This window comes from Platichthys flesus, chromosome 22 (genome assembly GCF_949316205.1).
Source record: "Platichthys flesus chromosome 22, fPlaFle2.1, whole genome shotgun sequence".
In the NCBI taxonomy this organism is placed as follows: Eukaryota; Metazoa; Chordata; class Actinopteri; order Pleuronectiformes; family Pleuronectidae; genus Platichthys; species Platichthys flesus.
The window spans coordinates 5,266,797-5,284,686 of NC_084966.1; the positions used below are offsets into that span (position 1 = coordinate 5,266,797).

The 17,890-nt window shown below is 45.6% G+C and overlaps 1 protein-coding gene across 2 annotated transcripts; it reads right to left on the bottom strand.

Moving 5' to 3' along the window:
* Positions 1–296: 296 nt before the first annotated feature.
* Positions 297–7,614, bottom strand: abcb6a (ATP-binding cassette, sub-family B (MDR/TAP), member 6a). Of its 2 annotated transcripts, none has more exons than XM_062380482.1 (20): positions 7,361–7,614; positions 6,465–6,982; positions 5,630–5,770; positions 5,358–5,547; positions 5,138–5,230; positions 4,828–5,020; positions 4,619–4,740; positions 4,412–4,521; positions 4,252–4,317; positions 3,962–4,087; positions 3,760–3,836; positions 3,552–3,615; positions 3,377–3,462; positions 3,221–3,278; positions 3,014–3,118; positions 2,558–2,732; positions 2,315–2,427; positions 2,040–2,134; positions 1,867–1,935; positions 297–1,779 (listed from the first exon to the last, which is right to left on the bottom strand). In XM_062380482.1, the coding sequence occupies exons 2-20, from the start codon at positions 6,978–6,980 to the stop codon at positions 1,620–1,622; spliced, it is 2,559 nt and encodes an 852-aa protein (XP_062236466.1). In that variant the 5' UTR covers positions 6,981–6,982; positions 7,361–7,614; the 3' UTR covers positions 297–1,619. The 2 variants fall into 2 exon arrangements, with proteins under 2 accessions (XP_062236466.1, XP_062236465.1); XM_062380481.1 differs by having other exon boundaries at positions 6,465–6,988.
* Positions 7,615–17,890: the final 10,276 nt, after the last annotated feature.

Here is a 17,890-nt window from a genome sequence, read left to right on the forward strand (position 1 = left end):
CGACTCCACACACACACACACACACACTGACAACACACTGACACACATTGGGACTGGGAGGGACCAGTTACACAACAGCTGTAAACACATGTGAGCGAAAGGATTCCTCCATTTTTAATGCAGTGATGTTTCCACGCTGCTTTATAATTGATAAACTATTCTTCACTGGTACTTGAATGTGTTTATATACTTTTTAACATTTAAAAAAGGCCTCACATGGATGTAATGTCACTTCTGTCCAATCAAAATGCCATGTCATGTTTTAATTTGTGATGGCTGTTAGTGTCAATCAATCAATCAATTAATCAGACTTTATTTATATTTCACTTTTGAGTCAGTGCAAACAGGGACAGAGGAAACGCCATCTCACCAATTTGCAATGAGGAAACACAGGAGATTATTATTTGAGTCTATAAAGTTTTGAGTAGAATAGATATATATTTAAAATCAGTAAAAAAAGTTCAATCCAAAGAGAGAATTGATGTAGTGAAGTTAATAAAAAGTGAATCGAGTGTTTACATGGATAAATACTTAGCATTCACAGTATGTAGAAAAAGGTTTTGTAAAAAATGGACAGGAGTGTCAGATTAAAACTTTTTTTGCCCCCAAATTAAAGAAAAGAAATTACTTCAACAAAAAAACATTGTGAGGTAGACGTCAGAGTTAATGCAGAAATAATGTATATGATTGTTTATACATATTTATATATATATATAAGTGTAGAAATTACAGATTCCATTCCGTTACATCCTCACACAAAGTCCAAACACCTGGCAGGAGAAAAGGAGAGTTGTCTTTAACTGCCAACGACAGGCAGACATGGACTGTACAACTTTATATGTAAATGAAGCTGGAGATTCTTTTATGTTTTATCAATGACATATCTAGATCATAAATAATTCATTTTATCGTAGTGATCCAAAGCATACAGAGGCGTACAGATTAAAAATATCACCTTAAATAACAGTAAAGCTCATAAACTGACAACCGAACACCAGCAACATAAAAAAAAAAAAGCGGAAAACGATCCCTGAAAGCTTTTTTTACAGAAATCATTCTAAGCACATAGTGTTTTCACTGCCTTGTTTCTTGTGCTATTTTGCCTTTTCTATTTTTACATAATCAATCAAGCCTTTTCAATATAAAAACATCAAAATAACATTAAAAAAGTAGCTATGAGAGCTTCTAAGGAGAATATCCTCAGGCTCTAAACATGTATAAACACAGGGAGCCAACCAATGAAGGCACCGGAAAACACATTTCACTCGTAACCCTGCAGCAAAGTGATTATGGCTTGAAACGTTCTAAAAATGACTAACTACAACTGTTTTTGTTTTTTTTTCGAGGTAATAACTTGACATTTCCTCTTCTCGCCCTACATAAAAAATCTTGAGCACTAACATAACAAATACCATTCCGGGGGAAACAACAAATCCAAGTCCTCCCATTCATTTCAGCCCTTTGTTAAGGCACCTTCCCTTTTCTCCCTGATCTGCCAGTGCACATGCAGCTTGGATAATTCTACAATTAAATAGCGTTTTCCTCTATAGCGGAGTTTCCTCTCACATTGAAATCACCTATGAGAGTTTAAATGTAGCGTTCTCTCCTATAAAATACATTCAGTGGTGGTGGTGGCCTGAAGAAGTGGACGGCGGCTGCAGTTTCTCCGATTTGCGATCTTTGGCTTCGGTGTCGGACGAGGAATCGGTGTCCTGCGCCTGCTGCTGGTTCATCCACATGTCTGCGTACAAGCCGCCCTTCAGCAGCAACTCATCGTGTCTGTGATGGAGAGAAGCCGGGTCACTTGCAGCTCAGTGTACAGGAGGATAAGTCATTCAGAAGATTAGCTCAATAAGTGATAATTACCCTCCTCTCTCTGCAATCCGACCGTCACTTATAACAAGGATCTGGTCTGCGCTGATGATGGTCGACAACCTGTTACATATATAAAAAACAACATCAGCTAAAACTGATTGAGCTTTTTTCTACACACAGGAAATGAAAACACAAAAAGCCAAAAGCAACATGGATCTTTTTACCTGTGAGCGACAACAACTGTTGTATGATTGGCACAGACTTTAGCCAGTGACGCCTGGATGTTGCGTTCTGTTTGTGTGTCCAGTGCCGATGTGGCCTGCAGAGGAACACAGAGTTAGTTAAAACAGAATGACATGAAACGAGGAAGTCCTTTCATTCAAGTACAAGCTGAGCAGCAACTGATTTCATATGCAAATAGGGAAATAATTTGGCAATGTTTGCCATTAACAATCAATTAAACCGCTTCAGATGTCTCTGCTCCTTTTGGCCATCTCACCTCGTCCAGCAGGATGATCTGTGGTGCTTTGAGGATGGTCCTGGCGATGGCCACCCTCTGCTTCTCTCCTCCACTCAGCTTCAGACCTCGCTCCCCCACCTGGGTATCATAACCTGTCAGAGAGAAAAACAGGAGGAGTAAATCTAACGGTTACTCTGAAATAAACCAAAATCCATATCATGTTCATATACTTAATCTACAAAAATAAATAAAACAGTATGGGAGGGTGAGGTAATAGGTAACCTTCAGGGAAGGTCACGATTTTTTCGTGGATTTCCGCAGCGAGAGCAGCGTCCTCCACCTCCTGGTCGCTGGCAGAGATGCGCCCGTAGCGAATATTTTCCCGGATGTTGGAGTTGAAAAGCACCGTGTCCTGGGGAACGACGCCGATATGAGCCCGCAGAGACGTCTGCTTCACCTGAGGAGGGAAAAGGAAGATGAAGTAATTACTTGTGTGCCTGTGTAAACACACACACAAGGCTCCAGTTTCTTTGATTGCTTTTATTCATCTCAGGAGACACATAACCAGGGGCTAATTTACACTTACAGCCGTTTCATTGCTTAACTAGCACACGGTGATGTACAGAGCTCTGTGATGCATGAGAACTTGTTGAGCTGGTGGCTTTGTATTAAGTCGTTTTCGCCACTGTGTTTACAGTGTAGTGTCACAAATTACAAGCAAACATGCCGAACACTCACCTTTGAGATATCCTGGCCATCGATGCGAATGCAGCCTCCGTTAACGTCATAGAAACGGAAGAGCAGACGGATGATGGTGCTCTTCCCAGAGCCCGACGGTCCCACCTGGATTGAGAGATTCACAGAGAACAATGATGAGTGTTTAACAGGACCAGCAGGAATGCAGTAACAGAAGGAAGAGTTATGAAAAGTCTCCTTCAGGATTACCAGAGCGACGGTTTGTCCCGGCAGCACAGTGAAGGAAACATCGTTGAGAATCTCCTTGCTGTAAAACCGTTAAAAATGAAAAGCTCTTAGTGCTGTACAACTCTTAATTTCTATCTTTACTTTAAGTTTTCGGAATAAACTAAAATGTGAACCAACCCGTCTATGTAGCTGAAGTGAACGTTCTCGAACTCCACTTTTCCCATTTCGTAGAGAAGATTCCCGGCGTTGACTTCGTCTTTCACCTGCACGGAGGAATCAAAACCCAGAGATTAACATAAGGTGGGTCGTGTTACAGCCCGGTGAGATACAGACATGTCTCTTTCTAACGTACCTCTTCCTCCTCCTCAAACAGTTTAATCATGTTTTCCATGTCAATGAAAGAATTCTGGATCACTCTGCGGTAAGAAAAAAAAGAAAGATTCCATTAAGTTTCCTTTGAGAACAGAAGAAAGAAGATTTTACGAGAACCAAAGCTAATCAAAGTCATCTGAATCCTTGCTATGTTATTCCAGAACACATTTTTATTAATTTCTTCTTACCTGTAGTAGGTTCCAAACCAGTTGAGGGGGGTGTACAGCTGAATGATGTAGGTACCAAAGAGAACAAAGTCTCCAACCTTTAAAGGACAAGAAGAGGTGAAAAGACATACAACACATTTTAACCTGTTCCAAAATACAATACTTTGGACTAACAACGAAACTACAAAGCACCATACAAAGCTAGACAGTGTGTATTCAGTACCTGAAACTTTCCTTCAGTCACGAAGTAGGCACAGAGCAGGGAGCCGGCCATCAGACCCGAGCCGATGATGAGGTTCTGCGTCTGGTTGAGGAAGGCTAAAGACGCCTGGGTCTTCCACTCAGACGCCTAACAGAGGAGGACAAGAACCATTTTAATAACGGCTACACACTACAACTGATTTCTTTAAGTCAACCATTACCCTGGATCCTGGATTTCCTTGGATTGGTCGATTTCTTTAAAGACTTTATTCAATATTTTAAGTATCATAAATAAATACGTCTGTGACTGACCTGATACTTCAAGATTAAATCCTCAAAACGGGCGACCTCATAGTTCTCTGCATTGTAGTACTTGACCTGTAAAAACAAGGCAGAATTGAAATGTAACTTTTAATTGGGAAACTTCTCAAAGAACCACAACACACTTGAAAAGCGTAACGCTGCGATTTACCGTCTCAAAGTTTAACAAGGAGTCCACAGCCTTGGACTTGGCGTTGTTGTCCTGCAGATTCATGTCTCGTCTGAACTTTGTCCTCCACTCGGTGATGATGATGGTTAAAGCTGGAGGACACACGTGAGGGTTTGAACTTTATATCTGTGGCTACGTTCAAGATTCAGGTTCAGTGGAGCTCTGGACACCTGTAGCTCGACTACTTACTGAGGTACAAGGCCATGCAGACGAAGACGATGAGACCAAACCAGGCGTTGAAATATGTGATGAAGTAGATGATGGAGATCACGATGTCGGCGATGGTCGGGAAGATGCTGAAAACTAAGTAGCTGTGGAAAGAGAGACAGTCGAGTCCACTTCCACTTTCGAATTGAAAGATGGTCGTAACATTCCCATCACAAGCTCCACCACCTCACCTGAGCAGGCTGTTGATGGAGGAGGTGCCACGGTCCATGCTCCTCAGCACGTCCCCGGTCTTGCGGCCCAGATGCCAGCGCAGGGAGAGCGAGTGCAAGTGGGCGAACAGATGCACCTGGACCACGCGGTTGGTGAACTGCTGAACACGGATCCACAGGAAGGAGCGCATGTTGCTGACAAACCCTGAGGCACCTGGGAAGAGGCAAGGTGACAGGTGAGGTAGACTGAGCGTTCTCACGGATGTGGTCACGTGACACAGGAATTGAGGATCCAAGAATCAGTGGCACATTGTAAATGAGTGAGTCGTACCTGCCCCTCCACCCTGCAGGAACTTGAGCAGGACATAAATGCACACTGTAGTGGCCACAGTGGACCAGCTCCTGCTACCGGTTAGGTCATTGACTAGGGGGATGGACAAAGACATAAAATGTGAATTAGAAAAAACGCGGCAGATAAACAAGATGATAATAAATAAGAACCACTCGGCTCAGGCTAAACCATTTAACAGCTCTGGAGAAAAGATATTCACCGATATTCTTGTAGTAAATGGGAACAAAGACATTGATGGCCCTCTCGACTGCCAGCAGCACCAAACAGAAGACGACCAGCAGCTGGAGGAATATGTTGCCTTTGGGCCACATGTAGGGGACGAGCAGACGGACCTTCTGTCTGAAGCCCTGCCAGGTGGACTCGTTCTCCTCGGTTCTGCCCAAGAGACTCTGACATGGAGAAATAGATTAACCATCCAGAACAGCAGGTCTGAGGAGTGTCCCAGGTGTTCAGGTTGCGATGCGTCCCTACCTGGCCGCTGTGCTCCACGTCCCGCTCGTCTTCGTTTATCAGGAGCATGTACGGCTTGCGTGGCAACCCGGGCGCTTTGAGACCAATGAGGAAGAGCAGCCCGGTGCACGTGTAGCGCATCAGCCACAAGGCAAACTGCACCTGAGGTTCAGAGACACGAAAAACAATTAAAAAAGATCTAAATATCTAAAAACAACTGATCACTGCAGTGGATGTGCCCCTTATAACATAAGGCCAATTCACATTGCTTTGTTATTATATACTTTACTGTTGTCAATTATGTTTTAAAGGGGGAGGGGGCTAAATATATGAGATATATGAGATGTAAAAACATGACAAACAGACTTATACAAAGTCGAGGCCACAGTGAAGTATCGAACACACAAGTCACGCCTCTAAACCCAAATTTGGGACTTCCTGTAACATGACTCGGTGTGGGAGGGGCAACATTTGATCTCGGATTTCAGTGGTTGACAGGGCCTTGGGGATCTGTGCAATGACTCAGCGAAAAAAAAAGGCTTGTGGCGCTCATCATGACTAATCATAATGCAACAGGTCTTTTCTGCTGGTGCTTTGCCTTTTTCGCATTCCCTGCAGGCAGGGAGGACACTGGGTTAAAGGTGCAGCCTGCAAAGTTAAAGTTCATAAAACAAACCTATCTTTGATCTACAAATAACCTTTGGAATATTACTGTTCATAGCACATTCATAGCTCAACATTAGAGAGTGTTAGGTAATCTAACTTAACCCTAAGTAGTTAAGAATGGCGATAAAGTGTAAAACACAAGCTGCACCCTGGTACAATATCTTCAAATAAAGGTTCCCTCTTCTCTCACCTGCTGGTCCCTGTTCTCCAGCCCCCACCACCAGTGAGGGCTGTACCAGGACACGAAAGCCAGGTTCTCAGATGAGAAGGTCAAAGCCCAGAACATGAGCAGGAAGGCGCTGTGTCCCCTCGTCCGGTCCATCACCAGGACCCTGCGTCTCTCCACCCGCAGCAGGCTTATGGCCCAGGCCCAGGCCAGCGCAGAGAAGCAGCCATAGATCAACACGTAGCCCGGGAGCTCCCCTCCGGCGGCCGCCTGCCACACCATCCCACCCAGAAACTGAACCACGAGGAGGATGGACACGGCCAGCTGGAAGCCGTACAGGCAGGTGCGCGGGATGAACTTGGGTTCCATGGCTGTGCCATATTTCTTGTAGAACACACAGTGGATGGTGCCGAGGAAGAAGGAGAGGGTGAGCAGGATGGAGGGGACAAGTGTGAAGTAGAAGCAGGGGGAGATGCCTTGGTCCACCCAGGTGTGGGAGATGGAGGAGTTGGCTTCACAGTAGCTCTGGATAAACACCATGGCTGGAGCTGGAGGGGGGAAACACAAACTTTAAAAACTAAAGTGAAGTAAGAAGGAAATGATGATCCCACACAGGTTGCTATTGCTGTTACTGCTGCTCAACAACATTGTAAAGATCCAGATATCTAAGCAACAGTTAAAAACCCCACAGATCAAACTCTCTGGAGGTCTTGATGAATCTAATCTCCTTCAGTTGGGATCTGAGACACATGAAGACCGGGCTCCATTGATTCTCCATGACAGTTATTTGTTAGATCTGTGACGGACTAAGCATTTAGCTGGTTACGAACCATCACCCCCCACATGTGTGTGGACAAAACCACTGTGCTACCAGTTAGCATTGCATTTAAAATAAACGTCAGAGGTTAAACATTATTTACCAGACCGGTGCTGCCCGCTCCTCAGCCGTGCACGCGCTCCACTTGTCCGCAACAGGGGTTACTCCAGAGAAGCTAGCGAGCCCTGCTAAAAACAATGAGCTGCTAGCTAGCTTAGCCGGCTCTTTATCAGCTTTATCAGAGAAGCTAGTGAGGGAGGCGGACAACTGCCGGGCTAACAAGTAAAGCGCGACATCACCGTGTGTGTGTGTTTATCTGCGGCGGATGTGTCCTTGTAGCAAGGTGCTGATCGATGATTCGATAAGCGACACTTTACACAACAGCGTTTGACTGCATGGCCTTGGCCGCAGCGCCCCCTAGAGGGAGATAGTGGGAACTGACACATGGACATATAGATAATATACATATATATATATATAATTAAGTCTGTAAAAGGAGTCCCTTATTGGGGCCCGAGCACTGACAGGAACTGACAGACAGTGAGGCCATTTTGAAATTGTAAGGATTATTATTATTAGTGCAAATTAGTTGTTTTTTTGAGGTTTTTATCATGCTCAAATTCTTCCACAATTTGAGGACATTTATGATCGATCAACTTCGGAAAAAGTGCGAAAAAACGCAAAGATACCAGTTTCAAAATTGTTAAACTATGATTAACTGAATATCTCTGGGTTGTGGATGGTTGATCCAATAAAAGAATACATTTGAAGGAGAAATTATTTGCTCATCACTGACAACAGAGTAGTTCAGATGTTGGGAGACAGACCAATTATTACACTAATGATTCTATAATGTGATCATGGACCATATGACGGTGGGTTGCGAATCAGAGATCGTGTATCCATTTTTCTAGTTTTATTATTGTAATGTGTGGTCATGCTTCAATTTCTGTCATCTTTAAGATCATTGTCCCCTCAGCAGTCAGACTTTAAAACCAGCTGGAGCCCTGGTGTATGGCACACCTCATGGTGGACATACTCAAGTAGATTATAAGCGCATTAATTTTCTTTTCTTGAGATACAAATGTTCCTATGACAGTTCTCATGATACTGAGCTGACCTGTTCTTCCTGTCTGACTCCTTTCATTCTATCACTGACCTTATGTAAACTGAAACTTGATCTTACCTTCTGTATAAATGACAATGATCCAAACACCAACAGAGTCATATATTTGATTTAAAATACACTTTATATATTTCATACAATTTTATGAAAGGTTTGATAATGGAACCAAACAAGCCTGCAATGCCATAAGCTGACCCCTAGATGGCACTAGATACAAAGGTATCTAAAGAGACTCACATAAGAACAATAGTTCATAAAACACACACACACACACACACACACACACACAGGTGGTGAAGGAAATAAACGCCCCTGGAAATGGAACTTAATAACAATGTGCGGCATGTTATTAATGGCCAGCAGGGTGTCATTAAACTGCTATACTAAGGCCGGTGAACGAGTGATTAATGACAGGAACAGAACCGGAGTGTGTGAGTGTGTGTGTGTCTTCCACTGAAAGAGTTATTTTCAAGACAAAAGAAACATGAGAGCATCCTTCAGTGATGGAGGGATTTGAGTTGAGAACTTTTCCCATCAAACTGTAAATGCAGGCTTTAGTCGAACGGAGGGAAGTGACTCAGAATCCAGCTGTCGCATCTGTCCGTCCAGGGTGGATGAAGAGAAGACTCCTTGGAGAGACTGTGTCCTTGGGCTTATGTCTTTTTGATGAGTGAGGACATGTTGTTAAAGGGTTAATACCTGCTTTTAGGGTTAGAAGGAAGCTTAGGCTAGGGTTGGGTATTTAGATGTGATGGTTAAGGTCATGGTGAAGGGCTTTCCAGCATAAACACTGACCTTGACAGGACTAGTCGACCCAGTGGGGTAAAATCTAAGTGTCCTAATGTGGGAAGAGGTGCTGGTGAAGATGGATAGGTTAAGGTTTGGGTGAGGCATGAATTGGTCATGGCTTAAGTAAGGGTTAGGGTTACGGTCACGGTTTTCTTTCGACTGAAGACGCCACATGCTCCTTCGCTCCTGGGCTCTGTCTATTCTATTTCTTATGCACACTCCATCAGGATAACCCCTTTTTTCTTCTTTCACATGCAGGTACACACACACACACACACACACACACACACACACACACACACACACAGGGGTACATCTTATCGTTTGCAGCTTTCACAATGGGCATAAAGAGCTGCTAATCTGCTTCATCTCCCTGCTTCTTTTGTGTGAGTGGAAATGGACCTTCTGTCCATCAGCTGCTCGTCACCCGGCTCCTTTGTCCCCCCCCCCCTGGAGGAAGTGATGACCTGCCCATCACAACCCCTCATCTCTCTGCATACAGCCTCCCAGCTGGAGCCCTCGGAGTCCTCTAGGTGTTTCTTTTCATGTGTTCAATCCACCTTTTCTCCGGTTCCTCCTGTATGGCTCTTTGTTCGGTCGGGGGCCGCCCCACGCGTACGGATGGAAAGCAGGCGGGGATAAGATGGATGTGTACGCCAATCTAATCCTTCGAATTCAGCGAGAAGAGTGGTATTAGGAATGCTTGGTCCAATCTCATTAGGATGGAGGGCAATCAATAAAGCTCTCGGTTCTGCTGAATGAAGTATTCACTGACGGATTGGGCTTTGGGGGAAAGTTCTTACTATGAGCTCACTAGCAGGTGACCTTTGCCACCTTTTAAATTTGTAGAATCCAGATGGGGTTTACCAATCTGCCTTTTCTTCTCATGTCCAGAATAGAAACCAAATGGCTTCACGATGCTGCGCTACGTGCAGACATGTGTTAAATGATTTTGACGTTAGCTTCATGTCTGTTTTTGAAGAGACAGGCTTATCTGCCAGAGCCCAAAACAAACCCATACAGAATTTCCTGGGAAAAAAATGTGCACCAAGTTTGTGTTTTGAACATCTGGCCTCTTCCGCTGATCCACATGTTGAAGAGGAAGCTTTCCACCTGTTTCAATGAGATGCTCTTATTTGTGGATACTCTATGAATGAAACCTGATGCCCTTTAAACGGCTCCACGGCTCCATGACCTCCAGCTCCAGAGACGTTTTCCACTTGGAAAGACTTTCCACACGACCGACTCCCGACTCCTCGTTGCACCTCAGAGTTTGAACTGCCCGACCCTGGCAGCCGGCCGACAGTGATTCTGACACCTATTCCTGCTGTGAGGACGATAAGATCTGCTGTCAAACACCGAGGGGCTCCCTCCACTGCTGCTCGACTGCGGCCTCACCTCAGGCCACAGCCTCAGACACGCAGATAGAGAGGGGAATGTGAGTGACGTGAGGGAGAATCTCCGTTTCCAATTCCCAAAGTTTACCGAGGAAGGCCTGGATCTCATTTTCCACCCATCTGTCGGAAGGTTTCTCCAAAATGTCAAAACAAGAGAACAGCAAACTGCTTTTTTATGAAGTTGGTGGCTCAGTGGTTTACGAGGCTCCAAATCATCCCCAACACAAATTAACGAGAACAAAAAGAGGAAATAAAGCAACTTGACTAAGAAAAAGACAAGATTTGACTCTTTATTTCAAAGCTGCAAGTGGAGCTCGGTGCAGTTTCTAACCCCAACCGCACTCTTGACAAAAAGCCATCAAGCAGGTTTAAAAGGCTTAATGAATAAACTCTAGTTTCATCACTTAAACATTATTACGATGTTCTCTTGTCAAGGAGACACACACACACACAGACACACACACAGACAGACACACACACACACACACGATAGAGACGGTCCAGCTTCACCATGGACGCTGGCAGGGAGGGAGCAGAGTGTCACATCTCTTTCCTCTGGGCTGGAGGACGAGGGATAACACTTTTTTCTGCATTACCAAGAGGAGAAAGGCCATCCATCATGTGCATGTATGTGTGTGTGTGTGTTGTACAATATGTGCATGTGCAGATTGTATGTATGCAGGCGGTGTTGTTCTTCCTCCAGGCTGTAGTGTGGTTATGGAGGAGGAGGAGGAGGAGGAGGAGGGAGGCAGCGCATCTGGAGACAAGGACTCTGACTGATGTCAAGCGTGGGCGGCTTATTTGTTTGGTTTGGGGGTTGTGGGAATTCTGGAAGCATCTTCTCGCTGATGAGGAGCTGATGCTCGCGGACACGTTGCAGTGTCGAGTGCTACCTCTCCCAGTGTTTATTGTCACAAACTGGCTCAACATATGTGACAAGGAGGGGAGACGAGTCAGGATTGAAAGTGCTAAATGAAAAGGTTTTATTATAACTTGAACAATTATATGTACAAAAAGCATGAGGTGTGGAGAGTAGTGGCATCAGTGGTGAATGTAGTGTATGGATGAGTGAGATGTGTGTGCTCCTGTTGAGTGTACAAGGAAGACGCCAAAAAGAACCAAGAACCAAGAACCTGTAGCGGCGTGGAGCCTAGGAGAGAGAGAGAGACAATGAGACCAGGCTGGCTTATATCACCTTGGGTAGAGGCCTAGCCAGGTGTGAGCACCTTGCCCTAACGACCCTCCCTTTCTGCCAACTCCTGCAGGAAGTAATCAGCTGCATGATGCTAGCAGAAAGGGAGGGGTCGTCACACCCCCCTCCATAAGAACGAGGTTCCACCTCGTGTTATACATCAAATAAGTGTCAATATGTTCCAATCTGTCATGGTTCATACGTTACCAATAACTGACAGTCAGTACTGCACTCCCCCCAGGCTGCATCCTCCAGCACATCCCTCCATCCTCACCAACCCAGCAGCCTTGGTACCAAAGGAGCATTTTAAGGGAATGAAGAGCCGAGAGATGAGCAGAGGAGAACATGGAAATGAGAGACAGCATGAACAAATAGACTAAGGGTCCACAGGTGCCCGAGACAGGGCATCTGCCATTACATTGTCAGTCCCCTTAATGTGTCGGATGTCTAGGTTATATGGCTGCAGGAACAGCGCCCACCTCATTAGCCTCTGATTAGGATTTTGCAGTGACTTCAAGAAGGTGAGGGGGTTATGGTCAGTGAAGACAGTCAGCGGAGATAACCCTGAGCCGACATAGACATCAAAATGCTGCAGAGCCCAAACAAGTGCCAAAGCCTCCTTCTCAATCACTGAATAGTTGTATTGATGCTTGTTAAATTTTCTTGAGAAGAAGCTCACAGGACACTCTACACCCTCCGCATTCTCCTGCAACAGGACGGCCCCAACACCCACATTGCTGGCATCTACATGAAGTTTAAAGGGCTGATCAAATCGTGGCGCTGCCAGCACTGGGGCTGAACACAACAAGGCTTTTACACTGTCAAATGCATTTTGACACATTGAAGACCAAATATATTCAGCTTTAGCTTTCAAGAGGTCGGTCAAGGGTGCAACCACAGATGAAAAGTTCTTGCAAAAACTGCGGTAGTAGCCTACCAACCCTAGGAAACGCATCAGCTCTTTCTTGGTGGTAGGGGGGGGAAACTTTTGCACTGCCATGACCTTGGCCTCCACAGGTCGAACCTGGCCTTGACCCACCACCTTCCCAAGATAGGTCACAGTGGCTCTGGCAAACTCACACTTGGCCAGATTTACTGTCAAGTTGGCCCAGACCAACCTGTCAAAGAGAGCACCTATACGCTGTACATGTTCTTCCCAGGTGTCAGAATACACCACAACATCATCTAGGTATACTGCACAACCTGTAAGCCCTGAAACAACGCGATTCATTAGCCGTTGAAATGTTGCAGGAGCATTCCTCAAACCAAATGGCATAACAGTGTACGAATACAAGCCAGAAGGAGTTATGAAGGCTGAAATATCCCTTGCCCTTTTGGTGAGTGGGACTTGCCAGTACCCTTTGAGAAGATCAAATTTGCTCACAAATGTGGCTGAACCTACCATATCAATACAATCTTCCATACGAGGAAGTGGATACAGATCAGGTTTAGTGATACTGTTCACCTTACGATAGTCAGTGCAGGGCCTCAAACTAGCATCTGCCTTTTTTACTAGGAGGCATGGGGAGGCCCAGTTTGATGAACAAGGCTCAGCAATATCATTATCCAGCATGTACTGTACTTCAGCCTCCAACTGTCTCCTTTTTTCATCTGACACACGATAAAAACGCTGCTTGATGGGCTCAGCAACTCCAACATCTATGTCATGCTCAATTAAGTGCGTTTGGGTTGGGGTATCAGAAAACAGTGATAGATAGCTGTTAATTAGTTTAATCAATTCATCACGTTTAACCACATTTAAGTGCCCGACAAGGATATTTAGATCTTGTAACGTCTCTGAATTTTTCAACCGGCCCCGCAACAACCCATCATCTGGAGCAATATCCAACCCTTCCTCCTCAACTACCACTAGTTCAGACATGGAAGAGGTCAAAACAGGGCCAGAGACCAACATTGGCTTGGCTGGAGAGCTCTTCGGCAGTGGAGACACAGACTCACTAGTGTGATATGGCTTCAGGAGGTTTACATGACACAACCTTGTAGATTTTCTACGGCCAGGAGTTTCAATCAAATAGTTTAGATCAGAGACTTGACGCACCACAGAGAAAGGACCACTGTACTTAGCTTGAAAAGGGGAATCTACCAGAGGCAGAAGAGTAAGTACACGGTCACCTGGGTTAAACTGGCGAGCCTCAGCCCGTTGGTCATATCGTTGCTTCATCTGGCCCTGTGACTTCTGCAGCTTTTGCTTAGCCAGCTCACCTGCCCTGTACAGTTTCAATCTGAAACCACTAACATAATCCTTAAGATTTGGAGGTGGATCCTCTGGCAAACAACCATCTTGCAAAACTGCAAGTGGGCCACGCACTTTATGGCCAAACACCAGTTCATTCGGGCTGAATCCAGTACTTTCCTGGATAACTTCGCGAGCTGCTAACAGCAACCAGGGCAGCCCACCCCCCCAGTCACCCGACAGTTCTGTACAATAAGCTCGCAACAGTGATTTCAACGTTTGGTGGAAACGTTCAAGCGCACCCTGACTTTGCGCATGGTAGGCTGTTGATTTGTTATGCTTGATGTATAATTGTTTAAGCACCTGAGCAAACAGATGGGATGTGAAGTTAGAACCTTGGTCAGACTGTATGACTTTAGGGATGCCAAATACTGAAATGAACTGAGTCAACGCTCCAACCACGGCTTTGGCTGTAATGCTGCGAAGTGGGTAAGCAGCAGGATACCTGGTAACCTGACACATTACAGTCAGCAAATATGTGTGTCCAGATTTGGACCGAGGTAGGGGCCCCACACAATCAATAATCAAATGCTCAAATGGCTGTCCAATGGCGGGGATTGGCTGTAGAGGAGCAGGTTTAACAACCTGATTTGGCTTGCCAGTGATCTGACAGGTATGACACGTCTTAACGAAAAGAGCAACATCTCTCTTTAAGCGTGGCCAGAAGAAATGCTGCAATATACGGTGGTAAGTTTTACGGACGCCAAGATGACCTGCCACGTCACCATGTGACGTCTGGAGCACTTTATTGCGACAGTTTGTAGGGACAACAACTTGGAAGATTGGCTCTCCTACAGATGCATCACCATGTGACAGCCACTTCCGAACCAATAGCCCATTTAGGAGGAAATAGCACTGGGCAGTATCCCTCACCTCTGATGCTGGCACAACTTGGTCAAACAGCTCCATTAAAGAGGAATCAGCCTTCTGTTCTGCCACTAGCTCAGCCTGAGAACCCGCTAACTGGTCAACCAGCAAAGAATCTGGCAACTCCAACCACTCTGGCTCCACCATCCTCTGAGCATCACGACTGGCAGCACGAGTGACGGCACAGGCTGGGAAAATGTCACCCAAGTGCAGTGGTGTCACAGAGGGCTCTACTACAGTGGGGAATGTAGGGGGCTGCACTACATTAGGCTGACCATCGGCCCACACCTTGTCACCAGCCAAATCATTCCCCAAAATCATATGCAAACCCCCAATAGGTAACTGGGGACGAACACCCACTGACACCTCCCCCTGAACAAGACCACAATTTAGAACCAACCGATGCAATGGGACCGAGAATGGAACCATACCCATCCCCAGTGTGATTACACATCCACCAGTATCAGTCCTGGATGAAAATGGTAACACAGACTCAAGAATGAAAGAATCTAGTGCTCCAGTATCTCTTAGGATTTTAATGGGAACCTGCACCCCACCTCCTACCAAAGAGACCCACCCATCCGAAATGAAAGCAGAGTAGTCATCCTGAGGAGCTACCGGCTTAGTACAAGCCTGCACTTGACCTAACGCCCTGCTCTCAGATGTTTTAACTGGAGCAGCCATAACAGCAGGTTTCACCCGACCAGAGGACCTCCTGGCTTTCAGCACTGGACACTCCTTTTTCCAGTGCCCCCTTGCCTGACAGTACCTACAGGTGTCAGAATTTACTACTGAACTCCGCCCACCCTGAGTAAACTTTTGCCGATCTGCCTCGTTAGCTGTTTTTATCTTTACTGGCCTAGAATAAGTGTCATTTCTATGACCAGCTGCTCCCGTTGTGTCCCAGAAACTTCTGTGTGTTAGAACATACTCATCAGCCAAGACTGCAGCATCTCTCGGGGTTTTTACCTTATGTTCAGTAATGTAGGTAGCCACCCGCTCAGGTACAGAGTTCTTAAGTTGTTCCAGTACCACCAGGTTGCAGAGATCATCAAATGCAACAACTTCAGATGCTGCACACCAGCGGTTAAACTGGGAAGTCAAATCACGGGCCAATTCAGTGTAGGTCTGATTATCCCGCCTCTTCCCAGATCTGAAACGCTGGCGATATGCCTCTGGCACAAGTTCATAAGCTTTTAACACTGCTGCCTTCACTGTGTCATAAACCTTACTTTCTGATACACCTAAAGCAGAGTAAGCCTCCTGGGCCTTTCCAGTCAGAACACACTGTAACAGCATCGTTCTGTCTGCGTCTGGCCAGTCTCGAGCATCTGCTATCCTCTCAAACAGAGAAAAAAATGAATCTGGATCAGACTCACTAAACCTGGGAAGCAGGCGGAGATTATTAACCAGGTCACACTGGGAAGACTTGCCCCCTGAGGCCTCAAAACTATCCACTCTCCCCATATCTGAAAGTTTACCCTCTCTTACCAGCTGTAGTTGATGCTGTTGCATTTCCAACTTGGCACACTCAGTTTTATGCTTTATAGTTTCCAACTCTACTTCCTTTTCACATTTCAACCTCTCCAACTCTAACTGCTGTTTTAACTGCAACTGCAGCAACTCCTTCTGTTGTTCAAATGTTAGAGCTCCAGGATTAGGCACTACACTGGTCACTGGACTGCTTACAGACTGCCTGCACAAAACTCCAGCCTCAAACAGACCATCCCTTAAGCAGGTCTTCACACTCTCCTTTAACTTTATATCTGAAATGTCAACTTCATAGTGCTCTGCTATCCTAAGAAGTTGATCTTTAGTGCACTGGTCCAGCAAAGCCTGTGAAGGATCCTGGATGAAACTCTCCACAAGGGAAGCCATCCTCAAAAACAATCAGCCTAACAAGTTACAAACCTTGACTGAGACACGCAGAAAACCCAAACCTGAGGTAACAGGTGAACAGGAGCCTCCCCCCTTTACTGATATTAACTACAACCATTAAAACTAGCTAACTAACTTATCCTAGTCTTCGTGCAGTTAATGGTGGGGGGTACTTATGCACGCGAAACCAGTGGTGAGAAGAAGGCCACCAGAGGACTGGCAACCCTCTCCCAACCCTAGAGGTGCTCCCGAGCTAATAGCTCTACCCACCTTCGCCGCCACCTAAAGTGATCACCACGAGTCCCCTAAAGGAACCCGCTACCAAACCTAACAGGGGGTAGAAACTCCTGCTCCAACAGATACCAACATACCCCAGATAGGGCTAAACGCAAAGCCCCAGTCAAATCCAATCACCTTCACCACAAACAGAAATGGACCAAATACCTCTCCTTAATTTCCTACAAGAAATAACCAGCACTGACAACAACCTGACATTTCCCCTCCCAGAACAGTTGATGACTAACCAACGCACAGTCAGCTATGTCCAACAACAAGTAGTGTACACTCCAACAAAGCAAACCAAAAACCATTGTCTGCAAGAGGAGGAAGCACACACCAACCTAAAACCGGGCCAATTTACCAGTACAGACCAAATTTAAGCTATTTTAATCCTAATACTGTATCCCGGACGAGCCCCCACTTGTCACAAACTGCCAACATATGTGACAAGGAGGGGAGACGAGTCAGGATTGAAAGTGCTAAATGAAAAGGTTTTATTATAACTTGAACAATTATATGTACAAAAAGCATGAGGTGTGGAGAGTAGTGGCATCAGTGGTGAATGTAGTGTATGGATGAGTGAGATGTGTGTGCTCCTGTTGAGTGTACAAGGAAGACGCCAAAAAGAACCAAGAACCAAGAACCTGTAGCGGCGTGGAGCCTAGGAGAGAGAGAGAGACAATGAGACCAGGCTGGCTTATATCACCTTGGGTAGAGGCCTAGCCAGGTGTGAGCACCTTGCCCTAACGACCCTCCCTTTCTGCCAACTCCTGCAGGAAGTAATCAGCTGCATGATGCTAGCAGAAAGGGAGGGGTCGTCACATTATACTGCCAAGCGCCTGCACACACAG

Bases quoted from the DNA above. Each gene is read 5' to 3' on its own strand.
- abcb6a (XM_062380482.1), bottom strand. From the start codon at position 6,980: ATGGTGTTTATCCAGAGCTACTGTGAAGCCAACTCCTCCATCTCCCAC. The intron at 4,741-4,827 runs GTGAGGTGGTGG...CTCTTTCCACAG, and splicing joins TCCATCAACAGCCTGCTCAG to CTACTTAGTTTTCAGCATCT. The intron at 3,616-3,759 runs GTAAGAAGAAAT...TTCTTACCGCAG, and splicing joins TGGTTTGGAACCTACTACAG to AGTGATCCAGAATTCTTTCA.